Source organism: Aspergillus flavus, chromosome 3, assembly GCF_009017415.1.
Source record: "Aspergillus flavus chromosome 3, complete sequence".
NCBI lineage: Eukaryota > Fungi > Ascomycota > Eurotiomycetes > Eurotiales > Aspergillaceae > Aspergillus > Aspergillus flavus.
The window spans coordinates 1,995,617-2,011,216 of NC_092407.1; the positions used below are offsets into that span (position 1 = coordinate 1,995,617).

Genomic DNA, 15,600 nt, shown 5'->3' on the forward strand with positions numbered 1-15,600 from the left:
GATTAAGGACTTTAGGCGGACCGGTCTCGCAAACTATCAATATTTCCACTTCCTTCGGCTGGGGAATATCATTTACTTTGACAAGTAAAGGTTCGTATGTGCTAACATGATGAAATCTTTCCATTGAATTCGATAGTCGTAAAAGTATCCCAGTCACGATGGGGTTTCCCTTCCGGCCAGCGATTGCCGCGCACTCTTATACCACTGGAACATGGAGTTGATGGCTTCGGAAAGCTCAGCACTGCTTGACTTGTCGATGCAGCATGTGTCAACCCACGCGTACCCTAGACCGTCCACAAGTGCTTGTTTGCAACATTTTTGGATCTTCTGGTATCCAAGCTTGTAGCGTGCCTCCGATGAGTGGATTTCTTGGAAGGAGACTTCTTCCGATGGCCATGTGTGCGATAGAATCGCATATGGAGGGAAGTCACTTGCGAACTCAGTCAATTAACAATCGCATATTTGAACAGCTAGATCAGATTGCTTGTTCAGTCAGCGTGAATCGGTACAACTAGAATTCAGATGATGGAGTTTGCTGGGTTGCCAACTCTCAGCAAATGAGGGGTCGAGGCAAGGCTGCAACTTGCAAGCCGATACGACCTTTAGGTCTACACTAGTTATGATCACGCATACATTTATTTTCCCACGCTTTTCGGTCAGCGCGGATCTCGGACTTCTATGAACCTGTGGTGTTGACAGTCAGTATGTGAGTTTCAGCTTGGGAGCAGCCTGGGAACTTGTGTCGGTATAAAAATGCATGACTAAGCCGGACTATAACATCATCTCACTGTCTCATATACTGGATACAACTACGGCGGACTAAATCTAGCTTACGGACAAAATAAAATATTACCAAATTTACCAATACCAACGCACTGTATATTAGCTCTACCATAATAACTTTAGATATAATAACCCTAAAGATTAGGATCTAGTCTTATACTACCACTACCATCACTACCACCACTTCTACCACCACTACCACCACCACTACCACTACCAATACAGCACTACCACTCGGCACTATTACTATTACTACTACCACTATTGATTCAATAAATATTATTGATTATATATAAGATAAAACTACTATCTTAAATTTTTAATCATAAATATTCTATATAATAGTATATTTTAGAGCTTTATTAAATCTATATCTTAAAGTGCGTGGCAGTGGTGGCCGAATGTAAAACAGCGAGATTTCGGTAAAAAATCCGATAATCCGAAGTTTTGTCCGTTAGCTAGATTTAGTCCGCCGTATACAACAGCCGTTCTAGTTCAAGGCTTCCTCTATCTTCTCCATACCAAATACATGGGGCGACGAAAACATGAAGCGTTATCGCGATTCACAACGAACATCGCCACCACACACACAGCCTACCATAGAAGACAATGACGTCCCCAAACTCTCTAGTCTTGACGCGCCAGTATCCCCCCCTAGGAAACGGTCCACAACAAAGGCTACACATTCGAGCAATGCCTTGTCAAACTTGAATTCGCCAGAGCAACAAACCGAAGCAGCCTCTAATAAAGAGCGCCTCAATCTAGCCGCCATCGAAGCAGGCCAGGTCGTAGTCACCGATCACCTATCCATCTTCTCTTCTCGACTCAGCCAATCCGCCCGTCCTGCAGTATCACAATCACCTCGATTGCAGATCCCAGACTGGGTATCCCTGTACCAGTGCAACCAGTCTCCAGAAGGAAGACACTTCGTCATCCATCAGCATGACCACCCTGTTGCCGGACCGCATTATGATCTCCGGTTGCAGTTCTCAGACTCTAGTTCTGTCAGCTGGTCTATCATGTATGGATTACCCGGTAACCCTAACAGTCGACGATTGAACCGCAATGCAACGGAAACAAGGGTGCATTGTTTATGGGTTTGTATTCTCTACCTATCTCTACATCTATCCACCTTATGCCATAGAAGCTAAGGAATACCCGCAGAATCATCTCATCGAAACCGCATCCCCCCGAACAGGAAGCATGATTATCTGGGACACAGGGGAATATGAAATTCTCCCCTACCAGCCCGAACAAACACAACCTGAAACAGACGACTCCCGATCCGATCTCTCCTCAGATACATCCATCTCAACAGTAGACTCGAAACCCGATAGTGCAAAGCTCCACCAAGCGTTTCAGAACGTATGTTCCCAAGCAACGCCTTTCTACAAATCCTCTCCCTATATTTCAAAACCCCTAACGAAAACAGCGCAAAATCCGCCTCCGTCTCCACGGAACAAAACTCCCCCAAAACTACACTATCATCCTCCGTCTGGACAAAAACATAAACTTCAAAAGAAACCCCACCACACCCCGAAAACGGCGTCGTCGAATGATCCCAAACCTTAAAAGAGGACCTAGTACCTCCTCCTCTGATTCCTCGCCACCTCCATCTAAGAGTGATTCAACAGGAACGCCGGCTCCTGGCGTTTCGGATCAAACCCCATCTGCGTCTGAGACTCCCGGTGGAGAACACTCGGATGAAGAAGATGATATAGACGAACAGATTCGGGCTAATAATGCCTATCCTGGGGCGGTTAACTCCATTGGGTCGGTTCATCAGCGGAGATGGTTTGTTACTCTTGACCGGGTGAATTCGGGATTCGTGGCTGAGGCTGGGTCTGGACCTGGTAGAAAGAGGTGGGTGAGGAAATGGGATCCTGGAACGGGGCAATTGTTGGGGTTTGAGCCGTTTTATGTTCGGGGGCCTGAGGTTGAGAGCAGTGTTGTTACTGGGAGGTTGGGGAGAGATGTCTTGGAGGATGAGGGTGTGGAGGGTTTTGTGCCTAGACGGGGGTGGAGGGCTGTTTTGGAGTGAGTATTACGATTATTCTGCTCGTTGGGTTTAGTCGATAGTTATAAGTATTATGAGACAGGCATTTGAAAGGCAAGTATGTCTTCAATTCAAGAATCTATAGACTAGTCTAATACCAATATAGTGGCCTAGATCATGAACGCAATTGCCTGCTATATCTTGTTCATATATGCAATCAACCCAAGAATACCTGCACAATAACTTCATTGCTCCATCCCGGTTTCAACTTCATCTCCCGCCATGCCGTCAGAATATCCACAGCCAGTACTTTGGACTTTTCATCATCCCCTTCCTTCCAAACAGTTTTCCGTGGTACAGGGTAACCAAGAATTGTGACCATGAAGTCGTCCTCGATGCTCCAATCAGGCAGGTCAGATATATAGATACCCAATGTACCAAGTGCTTTGAGACTAATATCGAAGCGGAGACGCCCGTTTGCCTCCACGTAGATGTCAGAACTCACTATGGCAGCTGAACCGGTCATTTTTCCAAGCAGTCCTAGTACTGTAGCGTGCGTAGGATTCGGTTCTCTAATGTCACTGGAATTTTTGCGCTTCAACATAAAGGCCTGGGTGGGGTATGCGGTCAAGATCTCCCAGTCTTTGTCTTCTAACACTATTCCCACCAGCGCGTTTCGGTCGATTGGCTTTATGAGGTCTGTTATAATGCCGCTTGTGTGAGATCGGACTATGTATTTCGTATCGTAGTCATCATGTATACCCGGGAATTCTTGCAGAGACACCAAACTGGTTCTGCGATTTTCAGAAACATTAAAGAGGCCGAGAATCCCACTTCCAGTTCGGGCCCAGCCAGTATAAGTACCCACCCGTAGTACTTGGCCAGCGTTGTAATCGTGGTACATATCAATGGTGCGGCCTACTAGACTAGGCCGAAGGATTACCGTAGTTCCCTGGGTGGTTGGGGCTGTTATCTCATTAATGAGCGAGATGTTATGGTTCCCCGGTTCGTCAGTAATATGAATTGGGCCGCCGGAAACGCATCGTGCAGCTGCGTGGAAAGAGGCATATGGATGACTTGTTTGGAACATATCCCAGTCAGGTAAGACATTCAAGTAGCGGGTGAGGAGTGCGTTATGGGCATTGCAGAAGACATGCCATGTATGAGACGCTGGTACTTCTGGGAAGAAGTCATCGGAGTTCCGCAACGGAATGGTAGGCTTATTAGTGGGCAGCTGTGAATTGAAAATAGCCTGAGGAAACATCGACATGCACGAGATTGCCTTAGTCCCGAAATACCTCAGAGAAGATATGGACCAAGCATCCTGATAGGCTCGCGTGAACTTTCGCCGATCCTCTGGGTCTTTCAAAAGGTCAAGAAAGAATTGAGCATCTGTTTTCACGGCATCGACACCAGCAGATGCAAGATAACTATAGAACTCGTCATAGAATCGTTGGATATCATCTGGGTCGATGGCGAGTAGTAACTGCTTTTCAAAGGCCTTGGCAATTGGGCCTCCCGCTGCTGGATCTTTAATTCTCACTTCTTTTGTTTTGAAGTTCTTAGCTATATCGCCGTCGGGTGAGATGCCACCCCAATAACCGAGCAAGGCATGCCACACGCCGATATGTTGGATATTCGGATGTTTCCGGCGGATGGTCTCTACAGCCTTCTTCAGCCCTCGTGGAAACGCGTCTGGATTGGCTTCGAACTGTTTCCATCTCCGCTTGAATTGGGAATCACCTTCATTGTCTAAGGTTTGCCAATTATCATCGATTATGAGGTTAGAGATGTTGATTCCATGGGATTTCAGTGTATCAAGGGCATCGAAGATCTTCTCTTCCGTTAAATCCTGCCCTAAGCCATTCCATGTGCAATATGTCAGACCATCGTACCACTCAGACAGCCATTGTGCCTTGGCGTCTTTTTCGACTAGTACGACATCGTCCCCAGGAGGAGAGACTGGAGTTGGAATCCGATTAGTGGTCTCTGCGCTGTAAGGCCGAACTAGCTTCCGCGCCTCGTAAATCACTGCACTTATTGCTACCTCAAGGTTGGCTGCTGCGGATGCCAGTACTTGAAGGTTTGATGCAGTAGTATTGTCATTGTGCGACTTGATCACTACCTCACCATTGTCACCGGACCCAAGGACGGTCAAAACGTTATTTATGCCCGAAACAGCCAGAAGTACTACGTGCTCCCCATCATCTCGAAGGAACGAGCATAGAATGGCGTCTTCCGTTAGTCTAAACTTTCCTCGTCCGTGTCTGGGTCCAAGCCACGGAGTCCATACCCTGACTAAAGCAAAGTATAAGATTGTTCGAGAAGGTATTCCAAGTACTACATTAGTAAGTCCAGGCTGACTATCTTTAGCTGGTCCAACATTTCCAGAGATATGCCACAAGGTCGATCCAGGGGCTTCACTTTTGCGGGACTCGACTTCGAGATTATTTGAGATGCCATCGAAATACTTGCCTAGCCCCTCGTTTGCAGATGTTAGAGAAAGCTGTGCTAAATTGATATTTTCTTCTTCTGGTCCTTTTGCAGCAAATACCAATTCTCCATCCTTGGTGTTCTGCTGTTGATTCACCCATTGCCAATCGCTATTTTGGCTGACTCTGTATCGGACAGTAAACTGGGCGCAGCCTCCATGTGATGGCAGCGGGATTTCTCCGCAAAACACATGGCGATAAAACTTATACTCTGATTCATGTTTGTTCAGGAGAGGAACCACCGGGCTTGAGCTTTGCTGAAGAGGAAAAGCACCCCATTCAGGGCTCGTGATGTTTTGCCATATCTGAGCTTCCCATGGCTGCTCGGGGAGTGAATGGCTCGACTCTATCACCACAGTAAATCGAACCTGTTACACTATTAGAGGCTAGGGCTATCATGAGGTAGTATAAATGTTTACCGTGTCATCTTCCCCGGAACTTAGAACTTGCTGAATTCTCTGGGGACACGTTACTTGCCCCAAGGGAGGAAAACAAGTGATCCGAGAGAATAAGCTCATCTGCGCCGGGGGAATTAATTGGGTCCGCGATTGACTTCTATAAGAACCTGCGCCCGCTCCTGGAGTTTTTGGTTTATTTCCAGTATTGATCGGCATTGAATGTGGTGTATCTGCGAGGTGACCTGGCTGGGGTTGACAAGGGGGATTCGAGGGAGAGTGAGTTTATTGGGGATTATATCCTAATTCACCCGAGGAGGGAAGGTCGGGGGAAAAGTCGGTGATGGATGCGCGATGAGGTGTACAACATGCAAAACGTCCATTGAAGTGGCGTGAGGGGAACAGGTTTAGCTCTGCTCTTCTGCTCCATCATTGGCTTATGTTTCTTCCAATCACGGGAAGTATTTGTGCCCCAATTTGGAGTCTCACTGTCACCTTCTAGCTTGAAGTCATATTCAATGTGGCTGCAAACTGTGTCAGCCAAGTGATATCAATGGAAATCACCTGGTACACCCCGTGACAGCTCTGATTCACAGTCACACATATTTGCTTTTCTTCCCAATGGCTCGTATCTGCTACAGCTGCCGTGATTAACAGCACGTCTGTTCAGCTTGTCACACATTGACTACTACGTCGCTGTTGTATCTTTATGAATATATTGATTTTAAACACTCGTTGTCAATATGTACTCTGCCATCACCATCATTCTATTTGTCCTATTCCCACTCATCTACGGATATCAGAACCTTCCCAATGTTGACGTCGCAATAGTAGGAGCTGGGTTATCCGGCCTGAGTACAGCAAAGGATCTCGCAAAAGCCGGCAGGTCATTTGTGATATTCGAAGCTCGAGACCGAGTCGGCGGTCGCGTCCTCAATAACCAACTACCAAATAAGGGAATTGTAGAAGTCGGCGCTCAATTTGTGGGACCAACTCAGGGCAGAGTACTCGACCTGGCACAATCACTTGGCTTGTCAACTTTCAAAACGTTTAATTCAGGCAATACAACCCTTTTCCGCAATGGAACACGCAGCGTGTTCAATGGAACATTCACGACTGGAGATGTGCCTATTTCGCCCGAAGGCCTAACGCAGGCTTGACGGGCACTTTTGTTACTAGATACGATGGCGACTGAGCTGGATGTCGATGCTCCATGGAGTCACTCTCGATCTGTCAATTGGGATAGTGAGACGGTACAAAGCTGGCTGAACCGTGAAGCGCCCCATCCAGATGCTCAGTTTCTGCTCACCCAAGGTCTACAATCGGTGTTTTCCACTGAGCCTCGGGAACAGTCACTCTTGTACACGCTTGCGTATATAGCGGCTGCGGGTAATGCAACTACGCGTGGAACCTTCGAACGCCTCATAGACGTAGCTGGCGGAGCACAGGAGCAACGTATTGTAGGAGGGACCCAGCTGCTAGCCATCAGACTTGCTGAGAGAATCGGATTGAGCAATATCATTTTCAATGCTCCTGTGCGAAATATCGAGTTAAAAGGTGAGACCTACCTTGTCTCCTCGAATAATCAATCGGTCATAGCAAAACACGTGGTCGTTGCCATGTCTCCTCCCCTGGCATCCCGTATCACTTATCAACCATTGCTGCCAGCAGCGCGAGATCATCTCACCCAGCGAATGCCAATGGGATCTATTGGGAAAGCATTCGCTGCATACGCTACTCCTTTCTGGCGGGAGGCCGGTCTCAACGGGCAGGTGGTCAGCGACACTGGGGCCGTACGAATTACTTTCGATAGCTCCTCTGATGATGGTTCATTCGGTATCATGATGGGCTTTATCGAGGCGGATGAAATGAGGAGACTAGATCGACTGCCTGAGCGTGAGATAATCGAAGAGATCACCAAAGACCTAGTCCGCTACTTTGGGCCCAGAGCGGCTAATGTTCAGAACTGGGTCATTCAGCGGTGGGATCTGGAACAGTTTTCTAGGGGAGGGCCTGCTGCATATGCACCTCCGGGTGTGCTCACGGCGTACGGTACCTCCTTGAAGTCACCGCACGGTAGGCTCCATTTTGCGGGAACAGAGGCCTCTTCTTTCTGGGTTGGGTTCATGGATGGCGCAATTCGATCTGGAGAACGTGTTGCTACGGAGATTTTGATGGATTTGTAGTTGTTCATCACCAGCTTCCGCACCAGTGATTGCGAGTCGTCTCAGGAGACTACCAAACCTTTTCTTGGCAATGGTTGCTGGAGATCTATGTCGGTTAATTGAAGTACTAGCCTGAAAATCCTGTGTATTATGCTCATCGAATCTTTTATTCTCTATAAAAGTTTCATTGATCAGTCACACTCGTTACATTAGGTATCTGCGCTTTCCAAGAACGTTTAATCGATCTTGATTGCCAGCTTTCCGAAGTGCTTCTGGGCCCACTGTAAAGAATATTAGCATAAGTTGTTACCTCTTGAGAAACACAGATAGCCTTACCATGTATTCATAAGCATCCTTGGCCTTGTCGAGGGTGAAGACCTTAGGGTCCACAACAGGATGGATATCGTTAGCTTCGATAGCCTTAACCATGTTGTTCAGTAATTCCTTGCTTCCGACGTATACACCCCGAACGGTACAGATGTTGCTGAGGGTGTCGAGAATGCTCGGCTGGGACTTAGGGTCGACACCGCCGAGGAAACCAATGATGCTAATAACACCCTCGAGCTTAATACACTTGAAGCTCTGGTTAAGAGTTCCGCTACCGCCGACCTCGACGATGTGGTCCACACCAACATTGTCGGGGGTGAGTTTACGAGCAGTCTCGCCCCAATTGGGATCGGACTTGTAGTTGATAACGTGGTCTGCGCCAAGTTCCTTCAACTTCTCTGACTTCTCAGTAGAGGAGGTAGTAGCAATAACAGTCGCTCCTGCAGCTTTAGCGAACTATCATGGATATTTCGTTAGTTCACTGTTCTGAAATTCCATTAGCTAAAGTAGAAAAAGAAGAAAAAGCCTACCTGCAGTGCGAACAAGCTGACACCGCCAGTACCCTGCACCAGAACAGTCTGTCCCGGTTGAAGAGGCTTCAAGCCATATAGAGCGTTCCAGCTGGTAAGAGCGGCACACGAGAGCGTGCTGGCCTCAAGGTGGGTGAGGTTCTTCGGACTTTTCACCAGTCCGTTCTCGTTGAAGACGCCGTACTGACGCAGAGTACCATCAATAACACCACCCAGGCCAGATCCGGCAGCCTTGGGATCAACAGGACCGTACTGGTGTAGCTGGTTGAACAATGTGATCACCTTGTCACCTTTGCTGAATTGAGACACTTTAGGACCCACTTCAACAACCTCACCGGCTCCATCTGAACCCGGCACAACAGGGAAGTTGATGGCGAAGGGGTACATACCCTAGCAGCGCGCATTAGCAGAGAACAAAGTTACAGAGAGTGTATGTTGTCATCGACGTACCCGTGGAATGATAAGGTCGCGATAATTGAGCGAAGCAGCGTGGAACTTCACCAACACATCGTTATCGCCAACCTTGGGAACCGGCGCGTCATTGTAGGCAAGCTCGTCAAAGCCGTTGGCCTTGCCCTGCACGGTCCACTGCTTCATATTCTCGGGGGCCATGATGAATTACTGGGGACAATAGGGGATGAAATAATTGTGATTTGGTATGCAAAAAATTCGACGCTGAGCTCCTTGGTGGAGGGGGTTTATGTAGTTATAAAGCTTCTGGAAGCCTGAATTCTTGACGTAAGTGGGCAGATCCCCACATCTATGACGATCCTCGAATAAGGATTCGGTAGATGAGTAACTGGGAGCCATTCTCTCCGAAATGGTCCATCGTCCGAATTTCGAGAGTCTTCCTCGCCAAATCACAGCTCATAGGGCGGTGTGTGGCCCCCGTTTGCTGATAAATCCGACTCAGGTTGATTTCCTTTTTCGGGTACGAGATGAAAAACACGGCGTCGAAGTGTGGATCTTTCTCGTCTGGTTTTCCACCACAGACCCCCTTCCTTTTCCTAGTAATCACGTGGTTCCTAGAAAGGAAGCCTTCGTAATACTGTTAGATTCTTCTCTACGGAGTACTATATGGACTATACAGCAGCCCCATCGGATTTAGTCCCTCTGTTCGTTCTTCCTCACTAATTCGTTGTTTTATCTTAAATATCCATCTAGCTTCATGTACACCAATAGCAGACCAATTGATTTTGTTGATCAGGCCAACACATTGGCTAGGGGTATGCAGCATCATGTTTTTGGAGATGCTCTAGGTTACGCTACTTTATGTCACCCAACTCTAAAGATAATCCGGGATGTAAGGCATTTTTGTCTAGCCTTTCATCTCAAGACTATAATGGAAAGAAATCAGAAAGCAGCTCACGCAACTGGATTGGGTATAGCATTCAGTAAATGGGTTCTAAATGAATGTACTTGGTAGCTCCACTTCTCCTATTCAGAGGCTCCCAGAAGGCCATCATCATGGGCCGCTTGGGATCCTCGTCGAACTATGCAGGGTGTGCGGAAAATCAATCTGTCAGGTTCGCGTTACTGCGTTCCACGCCATTTGTAGCTTTCTGATATGTCAATCAGAGGGCACTGGCAACTGCCATTTATACAGGTGGCGTTGTGAAGGAACTGCCGCTGAGAATGCCATGGGGCACCCTTATATATGCCTTTGACGCTGACTATAAAACAAAACGGCTAGTGCGGTCATTGGGTTAGTAGTTGGCTCATAATCCGAACAAAGGCTGGCATACCTTCAAAATAAGCTACCCAAGGCTCAATTTAGCATATCTCTAATCAGTCTAAGGTTTGCCATTGCACATCACGCAACTGTCTCAAGTAGGAGGCGGTACTGTCTCATCAGGTGGGAGATAGTCTGTGAAGTTGAGGGCATATCCTTCCCAAAAAAGGCGTAGCATTAAATCGTCATTCCCCAACGGTGGAGGCCAATCAGATGTTTCTCGTAGACTCAAGAAGCCGGAGAGTGATTCCAAGAAGGACTCATCCTCGTTCTCTCCCACTCTTGATTCACCATTCAGTGTGGTGATAGGTGCCGACTCTTGGTTGTTTTGCACATCACCATTGGCGTCACTGCTTGGATCCAGGGTCAATATCCGTTCAACAAATGGCGTTCGGGACTCGTGCCGCTCACGCCGTAGCCGCTCACGGTAGACATCGATGGCCTCAGAAAAGCTCGTGAGAATACGATGGTACTGTGCCGCTTGAGGACTCAAGTGTCCTAGTGACCCGAGAAGACGGCATGCGCCGTGGAAGGCATCGCAAATTTCTGAAGTCGTCTGCCCTTCCGCGAGAAGAGAAAACCCCAAGACTAGGCCGGCCGCGAAGAGCCATGCTCTGTAAGTCCTCATCAGTTTGCTGTAGACTAGGGCTATCTCAACCAAGGCAGCATTTTCTTACTTCAAGATACACATATTTCCCCACAGAATCCCAGCCTCGGCTGCATCGCAGCACATTTGTGCCATGTAGGTCGCGGCGTCAGTGCAAACGCTTGACAATTCAGCAACTTTCTCATTTCCTTCTTCATTGGTTTCTTGACGGAGGGTCGTCTTCCTTGGTCGCTTGCCGCGGATCTGTGGCATAATGTGCTGGATCAAAGATTGCCGTGTCACAAGGATGACGCCGAAATAGTAAGTGCAAGCGACATGGATGTTCCCAATCATATTTTCCCTGTAGTCTGGGTTCAATCCCAAATTGGGTTCTTTCCGGGGCCGTAGACGCAATTTGTCCGGCAGTGCTTGACTCCATTCACGCCAGATTTGCAGGAAGTGGTCGGCAGAACTAGCGTCCAACTTCTCCCCCTCAGTGAGCCTCTGGACAATAGCCTCTAGCACCGAGGAGGCCTCGTATGCAGCATTGAGGGCCGAAGTGCGATGGCTAGCTTCTTGGTCGAAGTCATCTACACGAATGTCATCGGTACGGAGTGATGATGTGCTTCCAGGTCTACCTAAGATAGAGCTAGAGACGAGATCGAGCACTCGAATGCTTTTCCCGATCCGTAGCCTTGCGATTCGATTAGCTTCCTCCAGCAACCAGGAGCTAAGAACATACCTTCTAGCTCTGTCCTCTGCAGGCATCTGTCTGTACTGTCCGGAAACATGTAGTCCCAGAACTATAGAAGCTCTTGCTGCTACTCCAATATACATGAAGGCTGCATTTCGACGGCAGGCTCCAAACATATAGAAGGCCATCAACAGAAAGTCACGGGCCATATAAACTGTTGGGTCCTCTAGAAAACCTCCAAACACCATTTTCCTGGCTTGACAGAAGTATCTTGCTGCACATATGAGATCTTCCTGGGTTCTACCTTGGCATTGAGCTCCTATAGCAATCATCATGTATACGGCGGTGAGGTCCTCCTTTACGCTGCTATCCAATCGACCGGCGTTGGGCATACGAATATTATTGGACACCTTTACCATCCGATTAATCTCCTCCCAACTAAAGAGGTCCAAAAGACCACTGGACTTTCTACCACGTAAGCTACAAGTTCAGATTGCGTTTGGCGTAAGAGGCTGATGATGGAGACTCACAACATCTAAGAAGCACTGAATAAGTGCCCATTTCTCTGTCTCCATCAATTCGTCGGCAAAGAAGTCCGTTCCAGTGTCAGGGACGTCTACTTCGAACATCTTGCGACTATTCTGGCTCTCAGTAAAGCCCATGGGGCCGACATAGCGTTTCACGATCGCCTGTAGGAACTGAAGGAACGATACGGCAGCAGCACCGCCCATAAAAACTGATACATCCTTTAGATTAACGTCTGGATCTCACAAGTGGAAGGTCTCTCATTAGGCGCAACACACCTCTCTCACCGCTAGAGCTATACAGCATAGTAGGCCGTTGCCCCGCGGAGGGCGTTGTATCTCGTGTGCTACGGACATCGTCGCTTTCCCGCGGTCGTAGTTTCTCGATAGGGGTTACAGTGTTATATATGATTGCCTGGTGGTCAACTTCCGACGGCGTTAATGGTTGTGGTGGATTAGGACCGCGAGGTTGGCTGGACTGTGTTCCTCGCTGCTGGGGTGTGAATGCACAGGAATCAGCAGCGCCCTTGGTCTGACATGTTCGACAAGGTCGAGCGCCATCGCAACGTTTCTTCGACGCTTTGCAAGCAAGACATGCCCTGACCGAACGCTTCCGGTCTTGTGGTTTGACTCGCGGCCGCGGCATCGGATAGAGGAACGGGGACGGTGGAGAACGACTGGCTTGCGGTCACAACAAAGTTCCCACACTTGCTGGGCGGGAAGTAAATACACCAGGGATTATTAGCCGCTAGTAAAAGATGCGAACAGTAGCACGTAGCAGTACCGAAAGTGGGGCAGTGAGAAATGGAGTTGGAGGAATGGAGTCCATGTTTCTTATCTGGACAGCAAGGAGGTAAAGAAGGTAATCCCCGGCTTTTGTCAAGACGGTGCGCGGCCCGCACCCCTTCCTCCCCCCGACGGGTAATGCACTTGGTCGTGCATGTTCCGCAAATAAGCGTCATGTATTTGCCTCACGCCAGCAGTTCTCATAGGCAAATGAAAGAAGTCAATCAGTGATAAGCTGCGCCATCATAAGTGTGATTTATCATGCCTTCATTCTATCCCAGAGTTAAAAGGCCACCTAACCTACGCCTTCACAGTTAGAAATCATTCACACCATCCCAAGCACACTACGATATCTCCTGTACTTCATTCAACTGCAACTATGGGCTCTCATCAAGAATCTTGGAGGCGACTAAATGTAGGTGTGGTTGGTGGTGGTATTGGTGGCATGTCCGTCGCTATCGCCCTCCGCCGCGCCGGTCATGAAGTGACCATCTACGAACGCAACGACTTCGCTGGCGAGGTCGGCGCCTCAGTTTCATGTGCTGCCAATGGTACAAGATGGCTTCACGAGTGGGGTGTGGATGTCGAAAAGGGTGACCCGGTCGTACTGCGCAAGCTCATCAACCGTGACTGGAAGACTGGCGAACCGGTCAGTGTCTACGACCTCGAGGATTACGAGGAAAGATGGGGTTATGTCTACAACATGTTCCATCGTCAGTACATGCATGCGATGTTGAAGGACTGTGCGCTACAAGAGGATGGAGAGGGTACTCCAGCTAAGCTCCAAGTTAACCATGCGGTACACTCCATCTCTACTACGATGCTACTAGACGAACAGGTCCAAGCTAACATCCCCTTCAGTGCAAAGATATCGACCTATCCACCGGTGTCATCACGTTCACAAACGGAGTCCAAGCTCAACATGACCTGATAATTGGCGCCGACGGCATTGGTTCGGTCGTTCGTGGTATCATAGGACTTCGTCCAGAGAAGAAGGCTTCAGACCAGAGTTGCCTACATGCCAACGTCCGTACAGAAGACGCCGTCCGACTTGGCCTGGTTGACTACTCTCAAAACAGTGCGCTGGAGTACTGGGGCGGCCAAGAAGGCAAGTGGGACAAGATTGTACTCTCACCATGCAATGGTGGCCGCTTGCTATCGTACTACTGCTTTTTCTCGAGAGAGAAGGGCGACTTCAGCAATCACACCTGGGGCAGTGCAGACCGGCCGGTGGAGGAGCTACTGGAGAAGTATCCAGAGCTCGATCGTCAAGTATTTTCTCACCTATCTATCGGCACAGAGATCCGGCCGTGGCGTTTGTGGGTTCAGTAAGCCGACATCATTCTCCTCTATTGACATCTTGTACTGACGCAAATTCCGCAGCCAACCATATCCATACATCGCCCGTGATATGGTGTGTTTGCTCGGTGATGCAGGTCATCCGGTACAGCGTTATCCCTTAGCATACTAGACGATCAACGAGGCTAATATAATACAGATGATGCCTCACCAAAGCCAGGGTGCCTGTATGGCAATTGAAGATGCCGCAGCGCTTGGAATCCTTTTCAACAAGGACAACTTCACTGGAGATATTGCTGAAACTCTCGCCATCTATGACGAAATCCGATTGCCACGAGCTACGAAGGTTCAATCTGCCGCAGCAAAGGCGGCTTATAATATCAATGAACGGATAGGTAAGCAATGCCGCTGCAGTTGCCGTTGGAAAGGAAGTGGCTGACATGTTTTCAAGGGTTCTCGAGCAATACTACAAACTCCGTGTACAAAGTTGAAGATGAGAAGAAGAAGCTGACTATTGAAGAGATGAATGCGTAAGTAAATAACTCTTTTGGCCAATATCTCTGCAGCAGGCTCTGACTATCTGATCAAGGTACGATATGTACAAGGATATCGAAGAAGCGATCGCAAGGCGCAAAGGGTTACCTTTCACAGCACCATACACCAAGGGACTACCATTCGGCCTGAAGCTGTCAAATGGAGTGACAGTCGGAGAATAATCTACGATTTATTTGCTGAATGCTCCTTTCAATATTGCTTTTGTGACATTAGCCTGGTTTATGCTACTTCTCACCAAAGTGATACTCGTGATCCATCTTTCCATCTGTATATTCCCAATTTCTTTCATGATTACGATTTGCCAATTTCCCCTGAAACGATACTTTGGTTACCTTATGAGACACTTCAGCGGGAAGTTTCGATATAGCATATGCTGCAGAAATACCGAAAACATATCATTACCAATATATTCCTTACAAGTAACGATGTACTACTGACAGGTGAATATCCCTCATCTTCGGAAACAGGGTGATACTAAGGGGGTCTCGTGAAAGTCGCATTATTCAATGACAAGAGCGGACAGATCCATAAACACTTACAAGTGAATGGAGTTGTAGCCTTGTTCACCCTCTACTATCACTTCTTGGTCTTCATCATCACACGTCCATCTCCAGTTCATCAAACCAGACCAGGCTACTAAGCCGAAAACGACTACTTGTATCTACTTCTCTAGAACATCACTCTTTTTTGCAACTCCATTACGGCCTATCGTACTCAGAATCAGAACTGTCCCTCG

General features: G+C 48.2%; 7 protein-coding genes across 7 annotated transcripts; 4 read left to right on the top strand and 3 right to left on the bottom strand.

Annotated features, from left to right (window-relative positions):
• Positions 1-830: 830 nt before the first annotated feature.
• F9C07_2186632 (raffinose synthase protein Sip1) lies at positions 831-7,957 on the bottom strand. Its single transcript, XM_041290848.2, has 3 exons — positions 5,691-7,957; positions 2,216-5,639; positions 831-2,148 (listed from the first exon to the last, which is right to left on the bottom strand). The coding sequence occupies exons 1-2, from the start codon at positions 5,883-5,885 to the stop codon at positions 2,997-2,999; spliced, it is 2,838 nt and encodes a 945-aa protein (XP_041144499.1). The 5' UTR covers positions 5,886-7,957; the 3' UTR covers positions 831-2,148; positions 2,216-2,996.
• F9C07_1397163 (DNA polymerase ligase-domain-containing protein) lies at positions 1,141-2,884 on the top strand. The gene is made up of 3 exons (XM_071508069.1): positions 1,141-1,880; positions 1,948-2,148; positions 2,216-2,884. The coding sequence occupies exons 1-3, from the start codon at positions 1,329-1,331 to the stop codon at positions 2,822-2,824; spliced, it is 1,362 nt and encodes a 453-aa protein (XP_071365001.1). The 5' UTR covers positions 1,141-1,328; the 3' UTR covers positions 2,825-2,884.
• F9C07_2230753 (uncharacterized protein) lies at positions 6,410-6,826 on the top strand (the record flags this gene model as incomplete). Its single annotated transcript, XM_041285316.1, has 1 exon — positions 6,410-6,826. The coding sequence occupies one exon, from the start codon at positions 6,410-6,412 to the stop codon at positions 6,824-6,826; it is 417 nt and encodes a 138-aa protein (XP_041144500.1).
• Positions 6,851-7,852, top strand: F9C07_4886 (putative mao-B; the record flags this gene model as incomplete). Its single annotated transcript, XM_041285317.1, has 1 exon — positions 6,851-7,852. The coding sequence occupies one exon, from the start codon at positions 6,851-6,853 to the stop codon at positions 7,850-7,852; it is 1,002 nt and encodes a 333-aa protein (XP_041144501.1).
• Positions 7,958-9,426, bottom strand: F9C07_2281907 (zinc-binding oxidoreductase). Its single transcript, XM_041290849.2, has 4 exons — positions 9,139-9,426; positions 8,689-9,078; positions 8,168-8,614; positions 7,958-8,112 (listed from the first exon to the last, which is right to left on the bottom strand). The coding sequence occupies exons 1-4, from the start codon at positions 9,298-9,300 to the stop codon at positions 8,068-8,070; spliced, it is 1,044 nt and encodes a 347-aa protein (XP_041144502.1). The 5' UTR covers positions 9,301-9,426; the 3' UTR covers positions 7,958-8,067.
• A 701-nt stretch (positions 9,427-10,127) lies between these two features.
• On the bottom strand, positions 10,128-13,100 carry F9C07_1397238 (uncharacterized protein). The gene is made up of 6 exons (XM_071508071.1): positions 12,504-13,100; positions 12,231-12,436; positions 11,749-12,164; positions 11,098-11,700; positions 10,434-11,034; positions 10,128-10,377 (listed from the first exon to the last, which is right to left on the bottom strand). The coding sequence occupies exons 1-5, from the start codon at positions 12,868-12,870 to the stop codon at positions 10,515-10,517; spliced, it is 2,112 nt and encodes a 703-aa protein (XP_071365002.1). The 5' UTR covers positions 12,871-13,100; the 3' UTR covers positions 10,128-10,377; positions 10,434-10,514.
• Positions 13,101-13,389: 289 nt separating this feature from the next.
• On the top strand, positions 13,390-15,025 carry F9C07_4891 (putative salicylate hydroxylase; the record flags this gene model as incomplete). The annotated part of the gene is made up of 6 exons (XM_041285308.1): positions 13,390-13,809; positions 13,872-14,338; positions 14,394-14,454; positions 14,509-14,704; positions 14,761-14,839; positions 14,899-15,025. 6 exons carry the CDS (start codon positions 13,390-13,392, stop codon positions 15,023-15,025), a joined length of 1,350 nt encoding a protein of 449 aa, XP_041144504.1.
• Positions 15,026-15,600: the final 575 nt, after the last annotated feature.

Excerpts from the sequence above, each read along its gene's own strand:
- F9C07_1397163 (XM_071508069.1), top strand. The coding sequence starts at position 1,329 with ATGAAGCGTTATCGCGATTCACAACGAACATCGCCACCACACACACAG. Across the intron at positions 1,881-1,947 it reads CAAGGGTGCATTGTTTATGG|AATCATCTCATCGAAACCGC; the intron begins GTTTGTATTCTC and ends GAATACCCGCAG. Across the intron at positions 2,149-2,215 it reads TCCACCAAGCGTTTCAGAAC|CGCAAAATCCGCCTCCGTCT; the intron begins GTATGTTCCCAA and ends TAACGAAAACAG.
- F9C07_2186632 (XM_041290848.2), bottom strand. The coding sequence starts at position 5,885 with ATGCCGATCAATACTGGAAATAAACCAAAAACTCCAGGAGCGGGCGCA. Across the intron at positions 5,640-5,690 it reads GTTCCGGGGAAGATGACACG|GTTCGATTTACTGTGGTGAT; the intron begins GTAAACATTTAT and ends ATAGTGTAACAG.
- F9C07_2281907 (XM_041290849.2), bottom strand. The coding sequence starts at position 9,300 with ATGGCCCCCGAGAATATGAAGCAGTGGACCGTGCAGGGCAAGGCCAAC. Across the intron at positions 9,079-9,138 it reads GCGACCTTATCATTCCACGG|GGTATGTACCCCTTCGCCAT; the intron begins GTACGTCGATGA and ends GCGCGCTGCTAG. Across the intron at positions 8,113-8,167 it reads AGGATGCTTATGAATACATG|TGGGCCCAGAAGCACTTCGG; the intron begins GTAAGGCTATCT and ends TATTCTTTACAG.
- F9C07_1397238 (XM_071508071.1), bottom strand. The coding sequence starts at position 12,870 with ATGCCGCGGCCGCGAGTCAAACCACAAGACCGGAAGCGTTCGGTCAGG. Across the intron at positions 12,165-12,230 it reads TTCAGTGCTTCTTAGATGTT|TCCAGTGGTCTTTTGGACCT; the intron begins GTGAGTCTCCAT and ends CGTGGTAGAAAG. Across the intron at positions 11,701-11,748 it reads GCAGAGGACAGAGCTAGAAG|GCTACGGATCGGGAAAAGCA; the intron begins GTATGTTCTTAG and ends TCGAATCGCAAG.